Source organism: Lissotriton vulgaris, unplaced genomic scaffold (assembly GCF_964263255.1).
Source record: "Lissotriton vulgaris unplaced genomic scaffold, aLisVul1.2 SCAFFOLD_1578, whole genome shotgun sequence".
NCBI classification, from domain to species: Eukaryota; Metazoa; Chordata; class Amphibia; order Caudata; family Salamandridae; genus Lissotriton; species Lissotriton vulgaris.
The window spans coordinates 228,343-251,850 of record NW_028241448.1 but is presented as its reverse complement, the minus strand read 5'-3'; the positions used below and the strand labels follow the sequence as shown (position 1 = coordinate 251,850).

The 23,508-nt window shown below is 39.7% G+C and overlaps 1 protein-coding gene across 1 annotated transcript in view; it reads right to left on the bottom strand.

The window, feature by feature from the left end:
- Positions 1-23,508, bottom strand: part of ABCB11 (ATP binding cassette subfamily B member 11) — a 404,070-nt gene that overhangs the window by 185,969 nt on the left and 194,593 nt on the right. Inside the window, exons 9-11 of the mRNA XM_086948098.1 lie at positions 17,362-17,533; positions 5,883-6,007; positions 1,000-1,174 (exon numbers count right to left, since the gene is read on the bottom strand). Coding sequence (XP_086804224.1) covers positions 1,000-1,174; positions 5,883-6,007; positions 17,362-17,533 — 472 coding nt within the window. The remainder of the gene's footprint in view (positions 1-999; positions 1,175-5,882; positions 6,008-17,361; positions 17,534-23,508) is intronic.

Below are 23,508 nucleotides of genomic sequence, written 5' to 3'. Positions count from 1 at the left end.
ACTGACACTTGCTGGACTGTACTCTGCCTGCCTGATGAGGGGTCTTACTACAAAACTGGTCCTAGGATGCTTGTTCAGGTCCCGGGTTAACCTGGCTTTGCAGGTCGGGCTGGACTGTTACCATGAGGCACAGGGTCAAGACTGATTTGCACATAGCTGGGTCTCAACTGGGGTGGCGAAGTGAGCTAAAGAACGATGATGGATTCAACCCAGATCTTTGACTAGAGGTGAGTGTCTGAGAAGTGTCAGTGCTCTGTCCATCATCTTCTTGTGTTTGCAATATTTAGTTTATCCTGATAATGTAGGAACTGTGAAGAGGAAGGCAGATGAGGCATCAGTGGCTCTATTACTTAAAATGAATCTTCATTGCTTTGATTCCAAGGTCTCCCAGAGTCCAACAAGCCATCCCCCATGTATTCTATGGTTTGAAAATATACAGGATGTGTGGAGTATTCAGGGTTACTTATTGGAAGCAAATGGGAAGGATTTACAAAAAGATGAAAAGTGTTTTAGGCTGAGAATTGATTTAGTTTTTGGGACAAGTAGTTTTTTTTGCCTCAGGGTGACATCTAACCTTTTTAGGTATGCACTGTGATGTGCTAGTCTTGGGTCTGGAGTAAATTAGAATACTGTTCAGTAATGAAGTCGTTCATGTTCATAGGACAGTGCTTGTGGACTCATCTGTAATGTTAAATTACTTGTGAAGCACAGACATTGACCGGTGTGGAAGTTTTGCCTTTAAATGGGTGCTATTTTTTGCCACCGATAACAATCCCCGCAGTATCGTTATTTGTCCCTTGGGATAATTACTACTCCAAACAGCGGGCCAGTCATAATGAGGGCCCTATAATTGGTATATGCGTTACAGTGAACTGCTTCAGCCTAATTATTGCCTATTGTAGGCACACAGAAAATGAGATGGTAGTCCAGTATGGGCAACAACAATAAATAATCTGCAAATGTCACTTTAATGAAACAAGTAAATACGATAACACATACCTGTAAAAGATTTCCTGGGGAATATTCTTTGTCATCAAGAACAAGTTTTGAGCCATACCAAAAGGCTAATGCGTAACATAAGAAAATTATAAACCACATGTATCCACTGAAGAAGCCCATTATCATTCCTTTTCGAATTCCCCAGCGCTGGGCAAACAGCAGGTTTTTTTCATACCTATTAAGACAACAAATTTACTATAAATGACATTTATTTTAATGTCTTATCAATTTCACAAAATAATCCTTCAATCTAGTTTTAAATTCAATAAGTATCATCCATACAACATTTTCATAGAAATTGTCCCAACCTAAGCTAGGAGAGACACTACAACCCGAATTTATAAAAAAAAACCTATGTACAGGGGCATAGAAATATATGATCTTTAGAAAACACAAATGCAGAATTATTGCATGCTTTGAACATGCATTTCCTCTTAATACCCAATACTTAAACCCCTTTGCTAACCTATCTACCATTGCTAGCAAAGCAATAGGTCAACTCATAATATTATGAATACCCGCAAAACCTTGAGAAACTTTAGAGAGTATAAGTTCTCTGAAATCCTCATTCCATCCCCTTTGTTGAATATTTGCCAATGTGTTAGATTACACCATTCTGGGGTGTGATTATGCATGGGTAAATCGCTTTACAAATTTAAATTCACATTTTGTGTATTTCCTTATCTCATAACTAAAGCCATATGCATGTGTAAGAGGAAATGGCTTTGTTAAATAGATAGGTACATTTAATAAAATACTTCACTGGTTCTATTGACTGGTTTGAATATTAATAACAAATCTTTAATCCAGTCATCTTGTACCTGTTCGTGTTTATAGTTCTGTTGGAAAAGAGAATTAGTTAAACATGGTCAGATTTCCAGTCTAAGAGAACAGACTGTTCCAGGCATATTTAAAGATTTTGGAGCTCATTCAGAAAGGTAAATATTTATGTGTATTTTTATCCACATGTACATACATTCAACTAAGCCTAGATGTATCTCTACACTTCTTTTCTATTCACCATTTCTGAGCTACACTCAAAAATGGTGAATAGCAAAAAGTGTAGCGTTACCCTTTGTTGCAGACTTCCATATCCCCACCTCCTCAGATCAGGGGGTAGAACCTCCTAGAACAGGATTACTTTTACAAAGATGCTACTAGTAGCTCTGCACACATAGGTGGAGAGCCCCCCCACCCCCCACTGTGGCAGAAATTCTGCTGCGGAAGCGTATAGGGAAAATTGTTAAGGTTTATGATTCTTTAAACAAATATCAAAAACCTTTTAATAAAAAATATAAATGCTAACTAATGTTAAATATGTATTGCTAAACTACAACTAATACATTAAAAGTTGTAACACATTGACACATAAAAAATGTGTGTATTCATTATTTTAAATATAGTAAATAATAATTAAAATCTCTTCCACACTAACATAGCTATTTTTCTTTAATATGTAGAACATTTTAATTTCCTACCTCTGTTGTTTTCTAGGGGAGTGTGTTTGTACTACCTGCAAATTGGTATGTGTGGTGCTTGGCTCATTCCAAGACTGGTGAACATTTACACCTGTTAGGAACCTTTAGGATTGTTGTTACTTTTTAAATGTAGTTCGGGAATAGCTGTTGTATTACTGTTTTATGGGTGCATGTTTGTCCTAGTATGTCCTACCCTGAACCCCTCTGTAAAGTTTCCTAAACACCTCCCAATTAGTCATACATTTTCACCTTTTGCCAGGTAGTCCCCATTGTTACTTCCACATTTACTACTAATACATACACCCTCGTGTGTGGAAATCTCTGCCACCAGAATGGAGATTGCCACAGTGAAAAGATAAGGAGGTAAAGGCAGAGGTATCCATTAGTAGGTTTGTGAATAGCATTTTGTAGTATTTGAGGAAGACTAAGCGAGCACTATTATAAATACTACAGAATACTGTTTGTGAATGGGACCCTTCATGTTTAAAATAATATATTTAGGTATTAAGTTTAAAACAATACTTAAAGTTTGTAGTGAAGACAGGGTTCTGCTTACACACATTGCTATGTTAGCATAAGCGTGTTAGAAGTTTTAACGCCAATTTGCCACGTTGCAGCTTTTGCACACAACACTACATTTAACTGTTGATGTAAGTTAAATTGCTTGCTTTTTCTTCGCATGAGAACGGTCTGTTTTTCACGTCCCTAGACTTACACTGCGACCTTAGTCTGTACACTGTGTGTAGAAGTCTTCAAGGTCATAATAACAATGCCCACGCCCTAGACACAACACGCAGACAGCTGCAACCAACTGAAATTCTAGTGCCTTTAACATTGCACCGCATGCATGATTTGGGCACTTGGAAAAAAAAACTTTCCAGTGACAGAGAGCTTTGCTGATCCTGTGATGTGATTCACCTCTGCTGATCTTAGAGGGATGGGGTTGTCCATTTAAGCCTAAGAGACCTTTTATTATTATTATAAAACCTAGTTCCTAGCAGGGGAGGGTGGTTCACAAGGTGCTATGCGACCTGTTTCCACTATCATAGTGACATGATTTCTCCCTTTGTGTTTTATGGAATTGTAACAATGCTGATTGTTTTATTTCTAATCATATGCCTGCTTATGTTAGTCAAAATACTGCATCTTAGAGCAAGTAGTTAAAAATAAACATTTTAAAATTTTCCGTGTCTCTGATTACTCACGTTGTGGATTGGAATGAGAAAAAAAATGAAAGAATATTCTTGATTCCTACCAATCCTGAGAGTACCCTAAGTTGCTTGTTCACGGTTGTCTAATCATTGGTAGCTTTGCTGCAGTACGGATAGCTAATGAGACCCTGATGCTAGTCGGATAGGGGTTCTGGATACTGAGGTGAGTTTTTTGTTACACCACAATTTACTGAGGTCCTGGTTTCCTGTGCATAGTTCTGTGCATGAGCAGAATCCCTGCAACAAGATTTACCGATTTCATTCATAGTCTTTAATGAGGGCTTAACCCCTTCGAATCTCGTCATGAGCCACGGTGGTCGTGTGCTCATGACGAGCTGAGCTCGCCATGACCTTTAGAACGCTCGCACGCTGGGCTAATTCCCCTGCTGTGTGAACGTTCTAAAGAAACGGGTGTGGTCATGACGAGCTCAACTCGTCATGAGCACGCGACCACCGTGGCTCATGACTAGTTGACCTCGTCATGAACAAAGGGGCGCTGTGCGCGCCCCCCCGCCCCCCAGCACAGCATGGGAATTTGACCAGCTGCTAAGGGGTTAAGTTAATGAAGGCAAATACAGCTGTTTTCAACTGAATTCTGATTATGATCTCTGTATCCCCAAATGAAATATGGTTGTGACTATGCCTTGGTAAATACTCATTCATTGTGCATCAGTTAATTTATTAATTAAGTGGATGAGTTTACAATAGTGCAATAAATGAATGGATTATCTTTTTGAAGGCTGAAATAGGAAATTAACTGCAATATAACTGAAAGCATGCTAGATAGGATGTTTCATTTATAGATTTAACAATGGTTGGTATAGATCGAACAATGGTTAGGTGTAATACGAATAAATACAGGACCGGTTGGGTTCAGTGAAATAAACGAAAGACTACTGTATAATTGATAGAAACACAAAGAACATCAACAAGTAATATGACTATCGCAAAGTCAAATGGATTACGCAGTGTTTCCAAATAGTTCAGATACTATGGGGCCTATTAGGATGACGGGCAGTCTCTGTCCACCCGTCATCCTAGTGGGGATTGGGACCGCCCGCTATAAGGGCGGGGGTCCCGGGGGTGGTATTAGGATGTGCCCGCCACAGTGGCGGGCACATCCTGCATGTTAAGCCTTGTGGCGGGCGGTGCTCTCAGCAACGTCCGCCACAATGCTTAAAAAACACTTTTACATTTGCATAATCAAAGCATCAGGCACCACGCGGTGCCTGCCGCTTTGATTATGCAAATACAGGGGGGTACCACAGGTACCCCTCCTGTGCACCCCCCTACTCTCCTTCACTCTGGGGGCCCACAGGGGGCTTCCAGAATGAAGTCCCCATGCCTTTCCGTGGCGGCATTGCCGCCACGGAAAGGCATGGAAAAAAGCCTATCATAATATGGCTGGCGGTGTCTGACAGACACCGCCACCATATTATTCCTTTTCCGCCCCGGCCGCAAGGCGACTGGGGCGAAAAAGCATCAGCGGTCTTTCCGTCCGCCGAGGTTCCCCCCCCGCCATACTAATATGGCGGGGGCAATCCGCCCGACATCATAATGGGCCCCTAAGTGTTTGATCACTGAGAACAACTGAGACAATGCTGCTTCTGTAATCAGCTTTAAGAAAGTCTGTCTCCCTTACTAGATTATTCTGAGGATACCTATGAAGACAAAGCCACTAGGTCAGGGAACAAGCATCCACCAAACTGTCAATGACGTGGTGGAACGTCAGCCAGAGTAGCTTAGATGGGAAGGAAAACACTAATAATGTATTTAAAAGATTACGCAATTCATTTCAAGCCACCATAGGGAAAACTTATCCAAGTCTGAACCAGATTCTTGTAGATTCTGCAAAAGCAGCAAAGTTTAATATCTTATAGGTGTTCTTCAACAGATTATTTCCAAAATCATAATGAAAATCAACATCATCTCCACAATAAAATGCAGCAAATGGTAAAAATCTCCGTTGTTGACTGTCTCTGCAAATGGTTGCTTATCCCTGCTCAAACTAAAATAATCAATAAACCTAATTTAAACGAACACCCACAAACCCATCTAATCATCTCAATGGTGGAAGTTGTCATCAACATTAATCAATTAATATCACTAGACTCATTATTTGTATTATTGTGTTAAGTGCAACACTCTTTCCCTTGTCATATATTAATTTAGAAGCTATTTTGCAATTGCATACCTTTTAACTTCCTTATTTTCCCCTCCAAAAGCAGCTACGGTTCTGATGGCTGAAAGAACTTCATCAGCAACAGCTCCAGCTTTTGCATATGCCTCTAATTCTTTACCTGTGAGCTTTGCTACAGCCTAAGGAGAACAAAAATCCCCAAACAATTACTTATCATTTTGATCACTCAGTCAGCATTATATTGGCACTTATGCCATTATGGTTCACATGGAATTCTAATAAAGTCAATACGTTATTTCTCTTTATCATCAAAACATGAATGTATTAGACAGACATTGATCTAGTAAGTAATTATGGAGTTAAGGAAAACTCTTTTCAGCCCTTCAAATAAAGCTCTTCATCCTTATTAAGTATCACTTTTTTAGTTAAAATTTTTCGCAGTTCGTCACTTTTCAACACATTGCAGGTTAAAAAGCAGTTGTAATAACCATGATCTAAAACGTATATATTTCATATTTATTGTCACAGTTCTTCCTAGGCTTAGTCTTTATTTTATTTACATTCTGGTGGTTAGAAGCATAAACATGAAATAATAATTTTCAATGTCCTGAAAGGTATTTTATATAGTTCTAACCAGATTTTCACTCGGATCAAACCTTAATCGGCAAACAGATATGATATAAAAAAAGGTAAGTTTCAAATCTCAATATGTTAAAAAAAAGAAGTTGTAGAATTTTAGAATTCATGGAAGAGTCAGCAGACATTAACCTCAATCTCCTGCCAATACAAAGCTCCCATTCCCAAAAATCAAGAGCTGCATACTAAAATAAGTTACAACCATGAAGTTTGGGACTTCTCTCAGAACTACCTTCATTCTTCTATTAAATTAACCTCCATTTTAGTCCCCATTTGATTCTATTTTCACCCTTTTTTCAGTTTATGAGTGATGCCATAAAGGACTCTCTTGCTAGTTTAAAGCCGAAGATGTTAAGTGAATAGTGTACCACATTTTTCCCTTTCTATAGCTATCCTTAAATTATATGGACACTCTGAAGACATCTTAAGTTATGGGGAGTGTTTCTTATAATTGGGAAATATAAATTATCTATCATAAAATGGTTAGCATTTATTGAGACATGAATGCACAAAGGAGTGCATTGAAAGGTCTCTGAAAATTTCTCGGGCCATGTTCAAGACTTTCGTTTTTGACTCATTATCCAAATTCAGCCAGAGATAAACCATATGCAAATCAGCTTCTGCTCTGATAGGAGGTCAGGTTCCCCGCTAAATAGCATCAGAATCAATCCCAGGCTACTTAGGCCTTGTCAGGGAGTTATAGCTTGAGTGGTATTTGGACAAAATATTGAGTTTTAAATATTGTGAGTTAGAACAATGGGAAGAAGAATATTGTTCTACAAAAATATCATGATACAGAAATATCGTTGCCAAGAATATCTTTTTTTAAGTAAGTAATGTTGTTGTTAAGAATATCTTTGTTATTTGAGTGCAAAGGCCAACCTCAATATTAATGCCACTGAGGTTAGCCAAGTAAAAGTTAAAAGGGGAACTAGACAAGGATGTCCGTTATCCCCTGTGTTATTTGTTTTTTTATTGAGCCCCTCGCGATAGCCATCAGGAATAATGGGGATATCTGCCCTCCGCTTCCAACTATGGGTAAATTAAATTATACGCTGATGACATTATGATTATTATAAAGTTAGAAAAGGAAGTGCAGGCAAAACCCTTCCAGATTTTTTACCTTTATGAGTCGTTCGGCGGATACAAAATTATTCAAAGAAAAACAGAAATATTCTTGTGTGGTTGTGTATTTAGGGATTTACACCCCGATATCCTTCCATGCTTAAATAAGAATCCCAAGAGATACCTAGGTGTTTATTTTTCGCCATTTATTTTGGGATTATATGATTTGAATTTTGTTCCATTGTTACGAAAAGTTCAGGACTTATTCTCTTGATGGAATTCTCTCAGATTAACCATTCACGGCAGGGTTGCCTTGATCAAAATGTCGGTGCTTCCACTGTTTATTTTAATTTATTAAAGCAATTCCCTGTGTTTTGGTTAACTCCTTCTTTTACAAAATTAGAGTCAATGTTTACATCATTTCTGTGGGGCAAGAAGGTTTCTCGAATTGCACTCAGCATCTTATATGAGGAACTGGAAGATGGTGCTTAGCTGCCCCAATTTGAGGGAATACTATTTTGCATATTCTACACAATATATGTCTACATTTAAGCAGGGACCACGTCCAAATCTTTTTATTAACTTTTTCATAATTATAATATTTAAAGAAAATCAGATCCACTGCCCACTATCAATTATTAGATCTCCTAATTTAGTAAGATATAAGTGTTTACACAGGTTTTTTCATAAACGTCAGGCCTTTTTTAGAAGGTACTGCATCCCAGTAATTCATTTTGCAACTCCGATAGCTGGTCTTATTGTGTCAGCAGGAATTAGAGATTCATTGTTAATTATACAAAATTGGACCAAGGCTGGTTTTCGGAAAGTCTCCGACTTTCTTAGGAATGATAGATGGCTGAATATAAATGAAATGTCTCAATTAATCCCCAGTGATTTCCCCCTCCTTGAGTCATATGATATTCTCAGTAAGTTCCTTAGCAAACCTTCTCTACCTCAGATCATTGGTCAGAAACATTTAGTAGATGACTTACTGGAAGATACGTTAGCGAAAAAGCATCCAGTGCTTGGGATCATACCTCCCACACTGTTTATGGTGTGGGGGTATGATTCCAACATGTTTTATACCAAACATGATAGGATTCGTTGCAGCCAGTTTCGAGATGGTCATCACGTAATTACGCAGGCCCCCTCTATATAGTATATGGCTGCTTCACTGTAATCCCGGTAGAATGGACTCCGTAGGCTGCAGGGGTGTCCTGCTCATGCAGGGGCTCCCTCTCACATAGAACCATGCACCCTGTCCTCAGGATTGTAAAGGACAGCTATAGGGGTGGCTGATTGGTTTTAAGTGCAGTGACCCTTAGATATAGTAAACCTATTTAGTAAGTGGTGCAAGCACCAACTTACACAGGCTGCAATGGCAGGCCTGGAGGTCCATTTTGAATGGTCCCTCATGGGTGGCATAATACATGCTTCAGCCCATGGGGGACCTCTGGGGTACCTATGTCCTGGGTACATGGGTACCATATAATAGGTAGTGACATGGGTACCCCAGTATCCAATTTGGGATGTACCTAGGTACTGAACACAACTGTTTAGGGAAAAATCAGACAGACTGGGGTCCTGATTAGCAGGATCCTAGACAAACTAGTCAAAAACGGTGTCACATCAAGCAATAAGTGGGGGTAACCATAAGAAGCAAAACCTACTTTCCTACAAATGTATATAACAGAAAAACTCCAAAGTCTGTGGAATCTTGTACTGGCTAAGGCTATGGTTGACTGACGAGCTGAAACCTTATAGGCTGGGGCTGAAGGATATCCTTAGCATGTCCGGCAGTTTCACCACATTACCGTGGCTGAAGTATGTCAAGAAGACTCTCCATACTGTTGGACTGCCCGATCATTGGCAACATTCCCGCCTATTAGTTTTCTTTCAATTAAAATGGTGAAATACATTTTTGGGTGTAGCGAAAAGTCGAAATTACTTGTCATGCTACAGTAGAGTGAAAGAGCACTTTTTAGATCTAAAGCCGTAACCCAAATTTTTGATTTTCCTTGATGAGATGGACCCGCCGTTTACCAGATCATTGTACATAAGATTCAGGCTGGTAACACTACCATTTGCAGCCTTTACTTGCAAGTGGAGACGCTCTCTAGCGGGTGACGCTCTCTGTCCCACATGCAGGGAAACAGATAAACCAACAATCATTTCTTGTTCTTCTGCCCAGCATATGTCAGACAATGCCAATGCTGGGTTGTGCCCCACTGTTGATATTTGGAAATCCAACAGTATAAACTGGCTTTGAGAATCTGTAGATCAGACACTAAACCGTGTATTATTTTTTTTGTTGCCAAATTTCTTAAGTTCCCTCTGCCTATTTGCATTAATATAATAAATCAAGTGACACTTACCTGTACCGAGCCCAAAATCTAATTAGATCTAAGGCTAAAAACAATGATTGTGTTGCCACTATGATTAGCTTGTACAATAGCATTTGCTATTTAAGCACATTGCACCTTTATTATTTTATTACCATGTGAGAATTATCACTGATACTCTCAGAGTAAATGTATTAAGTATGCCTGAGGTTTTGTACATACCAAAATTTTAACTCAAAATAGAACGCATTTATTTTATTATGGTTTAATGTTTTTTCATAAAATCATCCTATCATATTCTATGTAAGCTTTTATATGAAACCCTATATTTATATTTTTTAATCAGGTCAAATGATCTTAAAATGTTTTCTAAAATTGAAGTTGTTTATTGACAATTGGATGATGTAAAGTTTTCTTGCTGCTTTTAAGGTATTTCACCAAAATAAAGTATTTAAAATGAAATGAAATGAGTAGACAGGCACTCGATGCTGTACCGTGAAGCACATGATTGGGTGTTTGCACCGTCATTTTCTTGTGTTTCATTGTTGCCAAAAAATGAACCTGACTTTATAAGAGCATCAATGCAGCCCATGTATAAACTTTGGTTTTCGATGGCGTAAGTTGCGGTAATGGAGACAATGCATTATATTTCTCCTCAGGCATAATGTTTATCGAAGGGCCACTGTCGATAATGAAAGGTATCAAACAACCATTTACTTTCAGTGTAATCTTCAGGCAATTTTTTAATGACTTTGGCACTTTGGCATTTCGACTTTTCTTTTTGTCGCATGCGGCTAGCCCAACATGCACACGTTTTTCTGAGGTAAACATCAACATGGCTCAACTATCTTCTTCACTTTCACTTGATACTGATATAGAAGAACTGTTTGATGAGGATGTAGATGACAGTGGAATTCATTCAGTGTTGATTTATCTTAACTTAACTTTGCTTCTGGAATGAACCAGCACCCATTTGTCTTCATGACGTGGTGCACTTGCTTTTTCCTTTACTTTGCAAACTGTCACAAAATGGTTCTCCGTCCCACAGACTTTATATATCTGTCCAATGGCGGGACATTTCACTTTGTATGGAAATGAAAATCCACATCTAAAACACCACTTCTTTTTATGTGTAGACATCACCTTGTGTCCTTCTGTCTTTTGCTTACTTTCCCCACATATGACGGATTCATTCTGGGCACCTCCAGCTTCCATGTCAGCAGCTTGTCTATTGGCACACTCTTCAGTTCTGGAAACCATAACACTCGCTCTAGGCTAAGAGTGTCTCTCCGCATTCGTTGTCTGAATGAATCTGGCAAGCAGCTATCAAAAGCTCAAAGTCGTATTGCTGCTTCAACATTAAATTCATTGAATTTACAGTGCTTGATGAGTGTGTAAAGTCTCTCCACAAATTCTTCGATAGTTTTACTAAACTTGTGTAGTTTTTGACTGAAAATCTATCTTCCGTAATCCACATTGGGCATTGGATTAAACTTGAGATTCAAAGTTTCTTTAATCTGACAGTATGTTATTTCTTCGTCAGCTCGCAGTATCTTCTTTATGACTTTTTTTACACCATCACCAGCAAGGTTTTTGAGGTATTTGATAATCTTTTAATCAGTCTCTTCAAGTGCATCAATGAGTCTTTTTATCAGTCTCTTCAAGTGCATCAGTGAAATCTTCAAACATCTCTATCCAAACAATCCATTTATCACCAATATATTGCTTTTTGGTGGTATCGAACTGCGGTGGTGGTTTTCAAGAACCAGTGTGCTGCATAATGGCACCTCTGATGGATCACTGTGACTCATTTTAGGCAACTCATCTGTGAGGCCTTGCGACGTGCTGGCCTCTGGATCCTCTTTATTGATCGCTGGAAATGTGACTTTCTTCCCTGCCGTCTGAAGAATTTCACTATTCAGAGAGTTGCTCTCGGCTCTGTATTCTTCAAAGACCTGTGAAGTTGTTCTGAGCCCCACTTTGGGTATGGATGGCTCGGTAAGCACAACCTTGAGCATATCGCCTACCGCCACTTCACCGAGTGCATCGATACGATGACTCTCTCGTTAATGAGTTCAGAAGTCAATTATTTCTTCTTTTCTAAAAGTCAATTTGCACTTTCTGTTTGCAGCATTATTTTGTAATTTTCAATTATCAATGATGGCTCTTTGAAAACCTCATTGTCACCTCCTTCAGTGTTAACACTCCATATAACGTATATCTTGCGTGGCGGCTTGGTACCTTTATGTATGGCCTGACTATCAGTATGCGGTCAATGAGGTGTACATTCTCTGCAATGCTTTCGTTATTTTCAACTGCTCCACAGTGGCAGGAGCTGTGCTTTAACTCCACATGCATTAAGTGTTGATTCTGTACTTCTGCACTTCTGTACTTCGACGATGGCACATGTGGCAAGCACAAGCAGTTTGTTTGGACCACGGCCAACTTGCTGGGAGAGTACTGTTGATCTTCAGGTAACTTAAACCCTATCTTGTCACTAGTTGTAGGATCTTCCCCAGCCTTGGTAAATACCAATGACTAGGCCACATATGGAGATTAGTATTACATGTCTTTATTTGTCTGCGTGTAACTGCAAATCCAACATTCTAAATCAGCCGTACATCACAGGTCTACGGAGTCCATCAGGAGCCAAAAAAACGTAGGCCTGGGGTTGAAGATTTCTTATATCAGGTACATGTTATTCACCCATTTAAAACACTAAAATGTCTATCAATGTCTCAATTCCAAGCAATGTGATAATGTTCTTGTCATATCTTTGTCCTGCAGCAATCTATAGCGTTATGCCCAGGATTATCTCTGTAGTTGCCCTCTATATCTCTTTGATCATCCTTTTTCACTACTCTTCTAGCTCTCCATCTACATTGCTGACTACATGTTTACCCCCTTTCTCCTAGCAGCAGTTTAGTGATTATCTAGGCACAGCAAATTAATTTAATTGCCCTGGGTAGCACTTTCTATAGTCACCTCTCTTTGCTTATTAGTGTGGAATCGATAGCATCAATAGCCCATTCAGAGAATTGCATTTGGAGAACAGGTGTATGTATGTTTTATGTTGGTCTTTCTCAGCTTCCTCCCCACCTCCTACATAATGCACTCTTTGATATTCAGGTTGAATGGCGCTCATGAGCCTCTTAGGAACTCTCCCGGTAACTCCAATGCATGGCCCTAGGTTATGATGTATAATGTTGTCTTTCATTCTTCCCGCGCTCAATGATTAACAACAACATTCTAGAGTGAGTAAGGAGCTTCATCTGAGAGTGTCCACTCACGGGAGAGCAAGGCCCTGTCACCCCAAAAAACTGTATAATATAAAACTAGTCAAGATACTGAGGTCTGTCAATACATTAATAACTATCCTCAGGAACCTTAGCACTAGATATAGAGTCCTACTGCTGAAGGACCGAACCTAACAGCTTGCTATTCAGAAACCTTAAGAAAATAAAACTATGCAGACTTAGCTGAACTTACATGAAAGCAGTGGCAGAATATCAGACAAGGTTATCACTTGACTGCTTGTCAAGCACTCTGAAGTAACCAAAAGAGGCATCTAGCTCTTTATAATGCTTCAATAAATAAGTAAAACTGTGGTGCTAAATAAGTTATTCCCACTATATCTCACTTCCAAGTGATTTTAAGGTTTCATTGAAACAGTGGCAGTCTTGATGCAACTTCACTTTTAAAATGGATGTCTGGTTTGATTAGGATCCCCCTGTTGGTATCTGTTGCTCTACACATTGTCTCATTTGTCTCTCCAGTCTAGTTCATTTTTGACTCACAACTCACAAGTACAAATCCCAGCATGGGCTACTCAGCCTTTTACCCTTCGTGGCAAATAGACTGACTACACTTAAATTGGGTAACAAAAACACCTGATCCTTTCCTTAGCTTTGAAATGGAAAATGGAGTCGCCTGATCACAACCTACCGGGGCTTACCAATCAATATATCAGGGTTCTTATATTGCCTGCTTACTCACCCACAAGGGTCTCAAGGCACTGAGTTGGGGGGTGGGGGGTCTGTAGCTTATCCTAAGATATAGCTTGTTTGGTTGTTGGTTCAGGCAGCATGGAGTGTCCTGCAGTGCTGTGGCATGGATACAGCCCTGTTAATCTCAGTTGTCTAGTGTTATGTCTCTTGCACCCAATGAACAATAGATGGATGTTGGTGAGAAAGCGTACAGTTCCACTGGCATTATGGGCCTGACTTATGGTTATTTGCTTTCTGGAACATTTTTTTTCACTCTTTGCAATATAAAAAAATCTACTGGACTAAAAATGCAAAGAATCAAAATGAGGACTGACCAAGCTAACCATGCCATACTCACAGGGCTATTGGTGATATCTTTTTGCCATGAATAGCTCCACCAAAGCACAATGCCAGGAACAGTTCACTGGGACACCAACACAGACACCCATGCCAGACTAAGGAAGTTACCCTAGAGTGCTCACAGACACCTGGATACCTGTACCCTGTCCAAAAGAATAAATGTTAGAAGCACAGGATGTTTTCCAGTTCACATGATAATGTTGTCTATAAAGTAACTAAGACAGTTATCTGCTAATATATTATAGTTAAGCATTATAATACAAAGGGGTGGGCACACCCAAGTAGGTATTGTCCGGTTGGAGTAATTGTGCCTGAGGTGAAGCCAAGGCCGATACTCCATCCTAAAAAATAATTATCTGGGAGAGCCCTTCACTTGGATATTATTTCTGTCGTACATAAGCCCCTTAAAATTTGTTGAGAACTTCACAAAATTATTTTTTAGAAGATGCGTGCCTCTAAGTGGAAGGTTACAAAAGCACATCTGTTGGATTTGTTTAGGTGATAAAACGTTACCATGTAGGTCGCATTGAAATGCATTGTAGTGAAAGCCTGAATTTGAAGGCACTGAAAGGAGCATATAAAAAGGGTCACAGAAGATTTTAGCTACAACATAGATGATTTGTTGGTGTTATCATACTCATTTTAGGAATTGTGGTGATTTCTAATACAATTTTAGCCTGTGAAAAATACTGATTATCTGCTAGAATTTTATGTTATGGTTTTAGAAAAAAACGTCATTCTCATGATTTTTTTAAGCACATTATGGAGCGTGCCCCAGAAGCTAAAATGAGTGATCATTTTCTATAAACTCTCAATCCTCTTTCTCATCCACAAGAGTTAAATCTGTGATCTGCTGTGTAAAATATTTAGTTCCAACATCAGCAGCAGTCTTTTAGTTGATTCCTCTGTGCTCTGCTGTTGCTTTGCCAAAGGGTTCTAATGAAAATCTAGAACACTAACACTAGAAATAGGAGTTGTGGAACTGACACCATTTTCTCCCAAACTCCAGCATTTTACCTACCATTGCTCAAATTGGAGTAGGGAAAAATATATCTAACACTTTCAAAACACTTTTGCTTAGATTGGATTGAGAATGGTATTTATAACACTTTCAAAGTCCAACCCTTTCCCCGCTTTTAACTACACTGCAGTGGAAATTGTAAAATTCAACCCTTGAAAGACACACACTTTCCCTGTTTTTCTAACCCGTTCAAAGTCAAAAACAATACCTACTGATGATTAGATTGCAATGGGAATAGTAAATCTAACCCCTCCAAAGTCCTACACTTACCCTATTTTTGCTTAGAATGGAGTTAGAGTAGTGAATGTAACGCCTCCAAAGTCCAAAACGTTTTCTACTGTTGATTAGATTGGAGTGAGAATAATAAATGTAACCGCCCAAAGTCCAACACTTTCCCTGCCTTTGCTTACATGTGGAGTGGAAACAGTATATTTTTCCTACATTTAAGTCAAAAAAGTGAAGCTGATACTTTCAACACCCATCAGTTTTTCTAGTGTTGTCTATTTTAGATTGTTATTTTTTAATTATATTTTATTTTTTAATTGAATTTTTACATTATTTATAGAAAAAAGTAACTTGTTACATGAATTTCATTTTTGTTGGTTTTGTATAAAGTGTATTGTTTTACTTAAGTTTGATTTCTCTTTTGCTGTATGTTTGTTTGTTAATTATAATTTTTTATGTATTGGTCACTTTTTATGTCATATTTTATTAAATTGTTGGAATATGTTTTATGTTTTTAAGGTGTAAATATATATATATATGTGTATGTTAATTTACATATATATTTACAACTATTTTACATTATTTTGTAATTAAATATTTTAAATAAATTACAGATAATACCATGTATACGTATATTTCAATATAATGATCTTCTTTGATGATATTCTGTTCCACAATACTTTTGAAACTAATTTATTGGTTGTTTACATACAAAGTATGTGACCAATTTTAATAAAAGGGATCCTAAGTGATGCACCTAGTAATTTTCAGACGCAATAAATTATACTCAACTCGCAACTGCAACCACTGCGCAGAAACACCGGTCCACTCGTACATTAGACTATGAAGCAGCAGATCAACAAAAAATGCAAGTATGCCATTTCCTGCTTTCTACTTTTGTAGGGTTTTTATACTGAAAGTGTGAGGCTCGATTACTGTATTATGTGATTTGTGTTGTTTAGTGTTTTTAGTCAATAACTATGGGCCTGATTATGATGTCGGTTGGGCAAGTGTCCGAACTACACTGTAGCGGAAAGGGACTGCCCAACAAGGAGTCGGCGGTCCTGCTCTCATGATTATGATGAGAGCGCCTTCACGACGATTGGAAAGTGTTTATTTTCTAATGCAGCTTGTGGTGACATATTCTGGCTCCCCATATACAAATGAGCACAATTGAAACTCCTCACCCACACTTTCAAGGCACTACAGAACTCTGACCCACCATACCTCAACAATCGCATCTGATTTCACAACCCTCCTAGACACCTCAGCTCATCTGGACTCCCATTTGCACACATCCCACAGATACAGAAAAATAGATCCGATTGTCATGCATTCTCCTACATTGCTCCTAAAGAACGACCAGCGCTACACGTAAGAGCCTCCTCCAGACTACTTTAATTCCACAAGACACTGAAGGTCTGACTTTTTTAGTAGTCTCATTAGACATTTGTTTGTGTAGACTCACACCTGCTCAGCTCCAGGATTACTTCCCAGGTGACAGTGCGCTCTACAAATCTGCACAACATAACATAACATTACATAGCATATCACATCATATCATAACATAACATAATATAGCATAGTATAACATGATAAAACATAACCTAACATCACATGACAGTTGCAGTTGCTTGAAGGGCCATGTGGGAAATAGTTAGATTTTAGAATTTCTCCGACGTCAATGATAGGCCTCAAACATGCTGCAGTACTAACATCTCTGGTGTCAAAACATTCCTTTTCACTTCACTGTTAAGGATTTTGAGCACAAACATTTGTGTAATGTCATAACCTAGAATTTAAGAAAACAACAGTCTCACAACTCCCTTCCTAGGGGAGCTGTCTATTATGCATTAAGTGATGCACATCAGCCACACTCATTGTAAACAAATACTTACAAGGGCCATAAGTGCAGCTCCAACCCCGATGAGAGGGCTGACTGCAATGATCACCAGGGTGAGCTTCCAGCCATTGACAAAGCCCAAGAGGAAGCCAGCAATGAAGGTGGTGAAGCGCTGGACAAAGATCCCCACTTGATCTGCGATTGCATCGTTAATTTTGTTAATGTCACTGCAAAGGAAATGGGAATGTTTACATTTTAATTGCATTAACACATTGATTTTCCATTCCCTGCATAGCGGAATGAACACGCTCTATCGCACTGATCAAAGATCACTTTACTTTTTAAACTAGTAAGATTTATTCGATTAATACTTATAAACAGGCGTGCAATTCCAGTAAAAGAACGGAAACCCCATTTGTTTTTAAATCTATATTTTTGCACTGTTCCCCCTCCTATTTTTATTTGGCTTGAACATCTGGTATTTTGATCTCAACCGCTTTTGCCTGCTGAACAGGTGTTCTTTTTAAAGTGATGGGTGTTTTTATTCACACATTGCCACAACTGTCTCGATGGTAAGGTACTTTCTTTGAGTGTACAGGGCTCCCTTCCAACATTAAAAGATACGGATATGGGAATATTGTCCCACATCGGAGTGAAGGACATATTTCTCCCATTTACATGTAAAAGATAGAATGTGATTATAAAGTATAGGTTTTTCCTAGCAGTACCTGCGGACGGACCCATTCCTACTGTACTACTGTATCAATGTAATCTTTCTTCGTAAATTTTTGTATTGATTTTTAAGTCAGCACAAATAAACAGTATCACAACAATCCGGCAGAGAGCAGTATTACAAAATAATATTTTCTATGTAGATTTTCTTTTGAATACATTGTTGTGATCACATATCATATTAGTTGATCACATTGTTGGAAAAAGAGAGAGAAACCCATCTCCCCATCTCTGCTTAAGTATGCCCTTTAGGGAGGCCTATTATTGAAAGGGTCAGTTATTTGCATCAATATTTCTGCCCATTTTGATAGCTCTTCCGTAAGCTTCTCATCTATGTGCACCTTTTTCATATGCTGCTCCTACGCCACTGCGAATTTCCTTCCTTCCTCTGCCCTAACTCCAAAAAGTCTGGGGTGACAATAGACTAGTGTGAACCTTTTGTTAGTGTGCTGGGGCAGTGCCTTTGAAGTGTAAGTGTGGTGGGTGACAGCTCCCCTTCTCCCATCTACTAAGGATTGCCCTTCCTGCCAACACCCAATCCTAGTTATGTGACCCAGGATATAGGCTACAGGTACCAATGGTTGGGATAAGAAAATGCCAACTTTCTAAAATTTACATTTTCAGAACTGTGGCTTAATATCAGACTTTACCATTAAAGAGGGTTTTAAATTACAAATCGTTAGAGATCAACCTCAACATTCCTACCTACCCCCAATCAAAGCATATCACTTATTAAATGTAATAAGGTAACCCAAAGTTATCCTATGAGAGAGGTAGGCCTTGCAGTAGTAAAATGAATTTAAATGTTTTTCATTACCAGGACATGCAACATTTAACGGTACGTGTTAAACTTTTTAAATACACTGCACTGTGCACTATGGGCTGTTTAGGGTCTATCTTAAGGGTGTCTTATATGTATTAAAAATTGTGTTTTTGGCATGGCAAAAGGTTTATTTTAGCAAATACAACAAGATGATGGACAGAGTGCTAAAACTTTTCAACAGCTTGCCCCCAGTCAGGAGATCTGGGTTAAATCCATTGTTCTTTTGCTCATTATGCCACCCCAGTTTGGACCCAGCCATATGCAAATCTGTCTTGACCCTGTTCCTCATGGTAGATTTGCATATGGCTAGGTCCAAAGTGGGGTGGGATAGTGATCAAAAGAATGATGGATTAAACCCAGATCCGAGACTGGGGGTGAGTGGTTGAAAAGTTTCAGCACTCCACCCATCATCTTGTTATTTTTGCTATGTTCGCCCAAAGTGGCCAAAGGTATGCCCAGACATGGGTCCTTTGCTCGCTGTGCCACTGGACTCAAGCTAGTGGAGTTGATGAAGGGTGAAACCCTGAAACTGTGCCCAGGATGCTTGTTTCCAGTCCAGGGAGGACCTAGCCTGACAGTTCGGGCTGGACTGTTTCCATGAGGATCAGGGTCAAGACTGATTTGCATATGATTCGTTCCAAACTGCGGTGAGCAAAAGAACAATGAATTAAACCCAGACCCGTGACTGGGGGTGAGTGATTGAAATGTTTCAGCACTCGTTCCATCATTTTGTTGTGTTAAAAGGTTTATTTTGCCGGGTCGAAATGGCAAGTCAAAACTTTGTGATTGGTCTGAGCACTGTAGTTCTGCGCTCAGACGGGTACTGGAGGCCTAGGCTGTATTGCAGCCTGGGTGGAGAACATGCTAAGTGCACATAAGTGTGTGGCCAGCCCTCTTGGGCCAGCCAAAGCGTCTGTGATCAGAGCAGTCCCACCCCACCTGCCAAGGTGCTGCAGCAGGACAAAATAAAATGATAATAGCATCAAGTTATCATTTTATTTTTCCTTTCTTTCACCAAATCAAAGCAGTGGTGCGATGCTCCTCTGCCTTAGCGTAGGAGCCGCCACAGTTTAAAAGGCCACAATGAATGGCTTGAAGGCTATTTCGATAAAGGCCAATCCACTGGAATGAATTCAGGGCATGCTGTGCTAATTGTCATTAAGTGGCTCGACTGGTAGATTTATCACACTATTATTTATTTTCTTAAGTTGGGATTTAATAAAGTTCAAACCTACGTTCAATGGCATCAGAGTGCTGAATAATTAGTACAGTCCCATAGCACATTCCACGATGTGTTCCATCCTTATGGGTACAAATGTGAAGTGGTCGGTGTAGTGTTCAATTATAGATACAGTTTAGCGGTAGACTATGCACTAATTCCAAAGAAAGGGCGATTCCTTCTATTGTGAATCTGAATTTTAATTCATTCAGTCATCAGTGCCAATACATGATATGACCCAGGTCAGATAGTTTTGGAGCCAACCCCGTCCAAACTTACCACTCTCAGAGCAAGAGCTGTCTTGCGAGGGTTCCTTTTAACACATTTTACTTTGATATTGACACTTGAGAAGGTGTATCATGAATGAGCATGAAACCTTGTCCTACACGGAAGAGTACATAAAAAACCTTATAGGGGAAGATACAGGGACATCATTTCTCTCTTATAAAACTCTGAATATAGATTACTCATTGAATGAGAAAATCGACAAATTAGAAAGATTGGATAAAAAACTGGTGCGCACAAGACTGCATGGACATTTCCTCACGAAATACCTCCAAGCTAACGTTATTCCATCAGGGCTCCAAGTACGCAACAAGCCTGCTATCTTTGTCGACAATCCCAAATTTAAGGAGGGTTTCAGTTTTGTGGCAAACAATTGCACTCGCCATTGGATGGTGTTAGGAGTGGAAACTGCAGGGGAACAAGTAGAACAACTCACTAAAGAAATCAAGGAACTTAAGCTACAAATTAGTAGCCATAGTGCATTCGTAAGTGCAAAAGAGACCCTAGAGAGATTGGAGAAAACCCTCAATGACTTCGATGTGGAGACACAATCGAAGAAGCTAGATAAACTTGCCAAGGATATACAATACTATGATAAGAAGAGAACATACCCATACCTACAAGAGGACTATTTCAAACAGGATAACCAGGGACGGTTCTTCAACAGAGGAAGGGGAGGCTATCGCGGTAACAGGAGATACACCAACTTCTCTGATTCCTCATACAGCTCCGGTAGTGACACCGTCACTCCAGGACCAAGCAACTGCAACCAGTACCAAGAACAATGGTACCAACCCCAACAAAATTGGCAAATGGGACCCCAACAGCCTTTTTTTAGAGGGCAGCACATGGAGACCGCCCAGAGGGAGAGGGGACCCTTGGAACAGAGGCAGAGGCAACCCATGGTACAGACGACCAAGAAGGGGACAAAACCAGCAGAACTGGGACGGGGAGAGACAACAGGAACAGGTGTCCAAACAGGTGAGGTTCCAACCAGAATTCCACAGCGAAATCAGCACCAGGAGGAAAACCTACAGGTGGTAAATGAAAGAAGTCCAATCATCAACTTATCCAAGCATGAACTTACTACGGAAGAGACAAGTGTACTGAGCAAAGGCTTATCTTTTGTTCCCACCTCACATGCAAATAAGTTTAACATCACAACTGAATTGTTCAGATTTTTCCAGAAAATAAGGTTGAGACATTTTTTCAAGCATTCTCTCCCTATAAGTTCAACTTTGGCCACTGGATTAAGACCTTCAACAACTTTCACCCTACCAGCACATTCAATACCCTACAGGATTCTGTCCTATGAAAGTATGGTACTTAGAGACGTGATGAAAATTTGCACTACCAAACCCTACGTCAAACACAACATCACAATAGGCGAAAGAGAAGCCCTGAATTCTTTGAAAAACAACAAATCGTTGTTTATCAAACCAGCGGATAAAGGGGGTGCTATTGTCCTAGAAGATGTGCAAGATTCCAAGAACGAAATCTACTCACAACTAAGGGATGGAGTCAGCTACACTGCTATCAATAGTGACCCTACCAAGTAATCAGGATATTCATTCAAGAAATAACAGGAAGGGGTAAGGAGGCAGGTTTCCTCGATGCCAAAGAATACGAATACTTAAATGTGGGTCAACCAAGAGTACCAACAATTTACAGCCTACCAAGGTCCATAAGAACTTGCAGAGACCACCGGGACGCCCCATAATATCGGGCTGTGGCTCACTTCTTGAACCTATTTGCAAGTATATAGACATTTTCCTGAAACCTTTGGCAGAACAAACTGCAACATATGTGAGAGACACAACAATGCAAATCATTAACCTTCTGGATCAGATGCCTTTCGATAAAGAAAAACAAACATTGGTGACAATGGACATTATCTCGCTGTATACGAGTATCCCACAGAACCCTGCCCTTGAATCAATTAGAAACGCCTTACAACGGAGACCACAACCAGAGATGGTACCCACAGACTTCATAATAGAACGGCTGGAAGTGGCTATGACGAAGAATTTCTTTATCTTTCAAAACTATTTCTTTGTACAAAGTAAGGGAGTAGCCATGGGGGTGACCTTTGCCCCGGACCTGGCCATACTATATATGGATGATTATGAACAGAACTGCATTCTGTCATCAGCCAACCCTTATAGACATAACATCAGCGACTGGCGACGCCTTATAGATGATGTGGTCATGCTGTGGACGGGGGATGATGGCGACCTTGCACTCTTTCTAACATGACTCAATGCACAATCTACAGACATTAAGTTCACCATGAGTTGGAGTAAGGAAAGCATTGATTTCTTAGACATAAGTATAAAAACCACCAATGGGCACCTATACACGACTTTGTACCGCAAACCAAACGGAAAGAAATACGCTATTGAGGTATTCGAGCCACCACACCAGAAGCCTTCGCGATAATCTTCCCTTCGGCCAATTTCTCCGGATCTGGAGAAACTGCGCCTTGAAAGAGGATTTCTACAAAGAATCGGATCTACTCATCTCCCGCCTTTTGGAAAGAGGCTATCCCAGGAGGCTGGTAACCCGAGCTAGGAAGAGAGCATGGTACAATACCAGGGAGGATCTTCTGACACCCAAAGAACGCCCCATAGTACAAGACAGAATTATATGCATCACAACATACTGCACAAGGAGTAATGAAATTAAAAAGTCTGTAAACAAATATTGAGATCTGGTTGCAGACATTATCAACATCAAAGAACTGCCAATGCATGTGTTTAAAAAGGCTAAGAAAATCCGCGACCATGTAGTTCGGTCACTCCTAGAGAAACCACCGCCTCCAACAGTACAAATGCACCCGATGCAAAGCATGCCCATTATCCCTAGAAACCAAATCATGGACCTACAGAGACAACACAATGGACTTGAAATCACACACCAATTGCAACACGAGTGAGGTTATATATGCCATCATATGCCCGTGTGACTTGGCCTACATAGGTCAAACCACACAGAAAGTTAAGAACCGTATCTTACAACACTGTAGCCGCATCAGATGCCAAACAGCAGGCGCACCCCTGGTAGAACACTTCCAGGCTAAATCTCACACCCTGAATCCATGAAATGACTAGTACTGAAAAAATAACACTTGGCCCCAGAGGTGG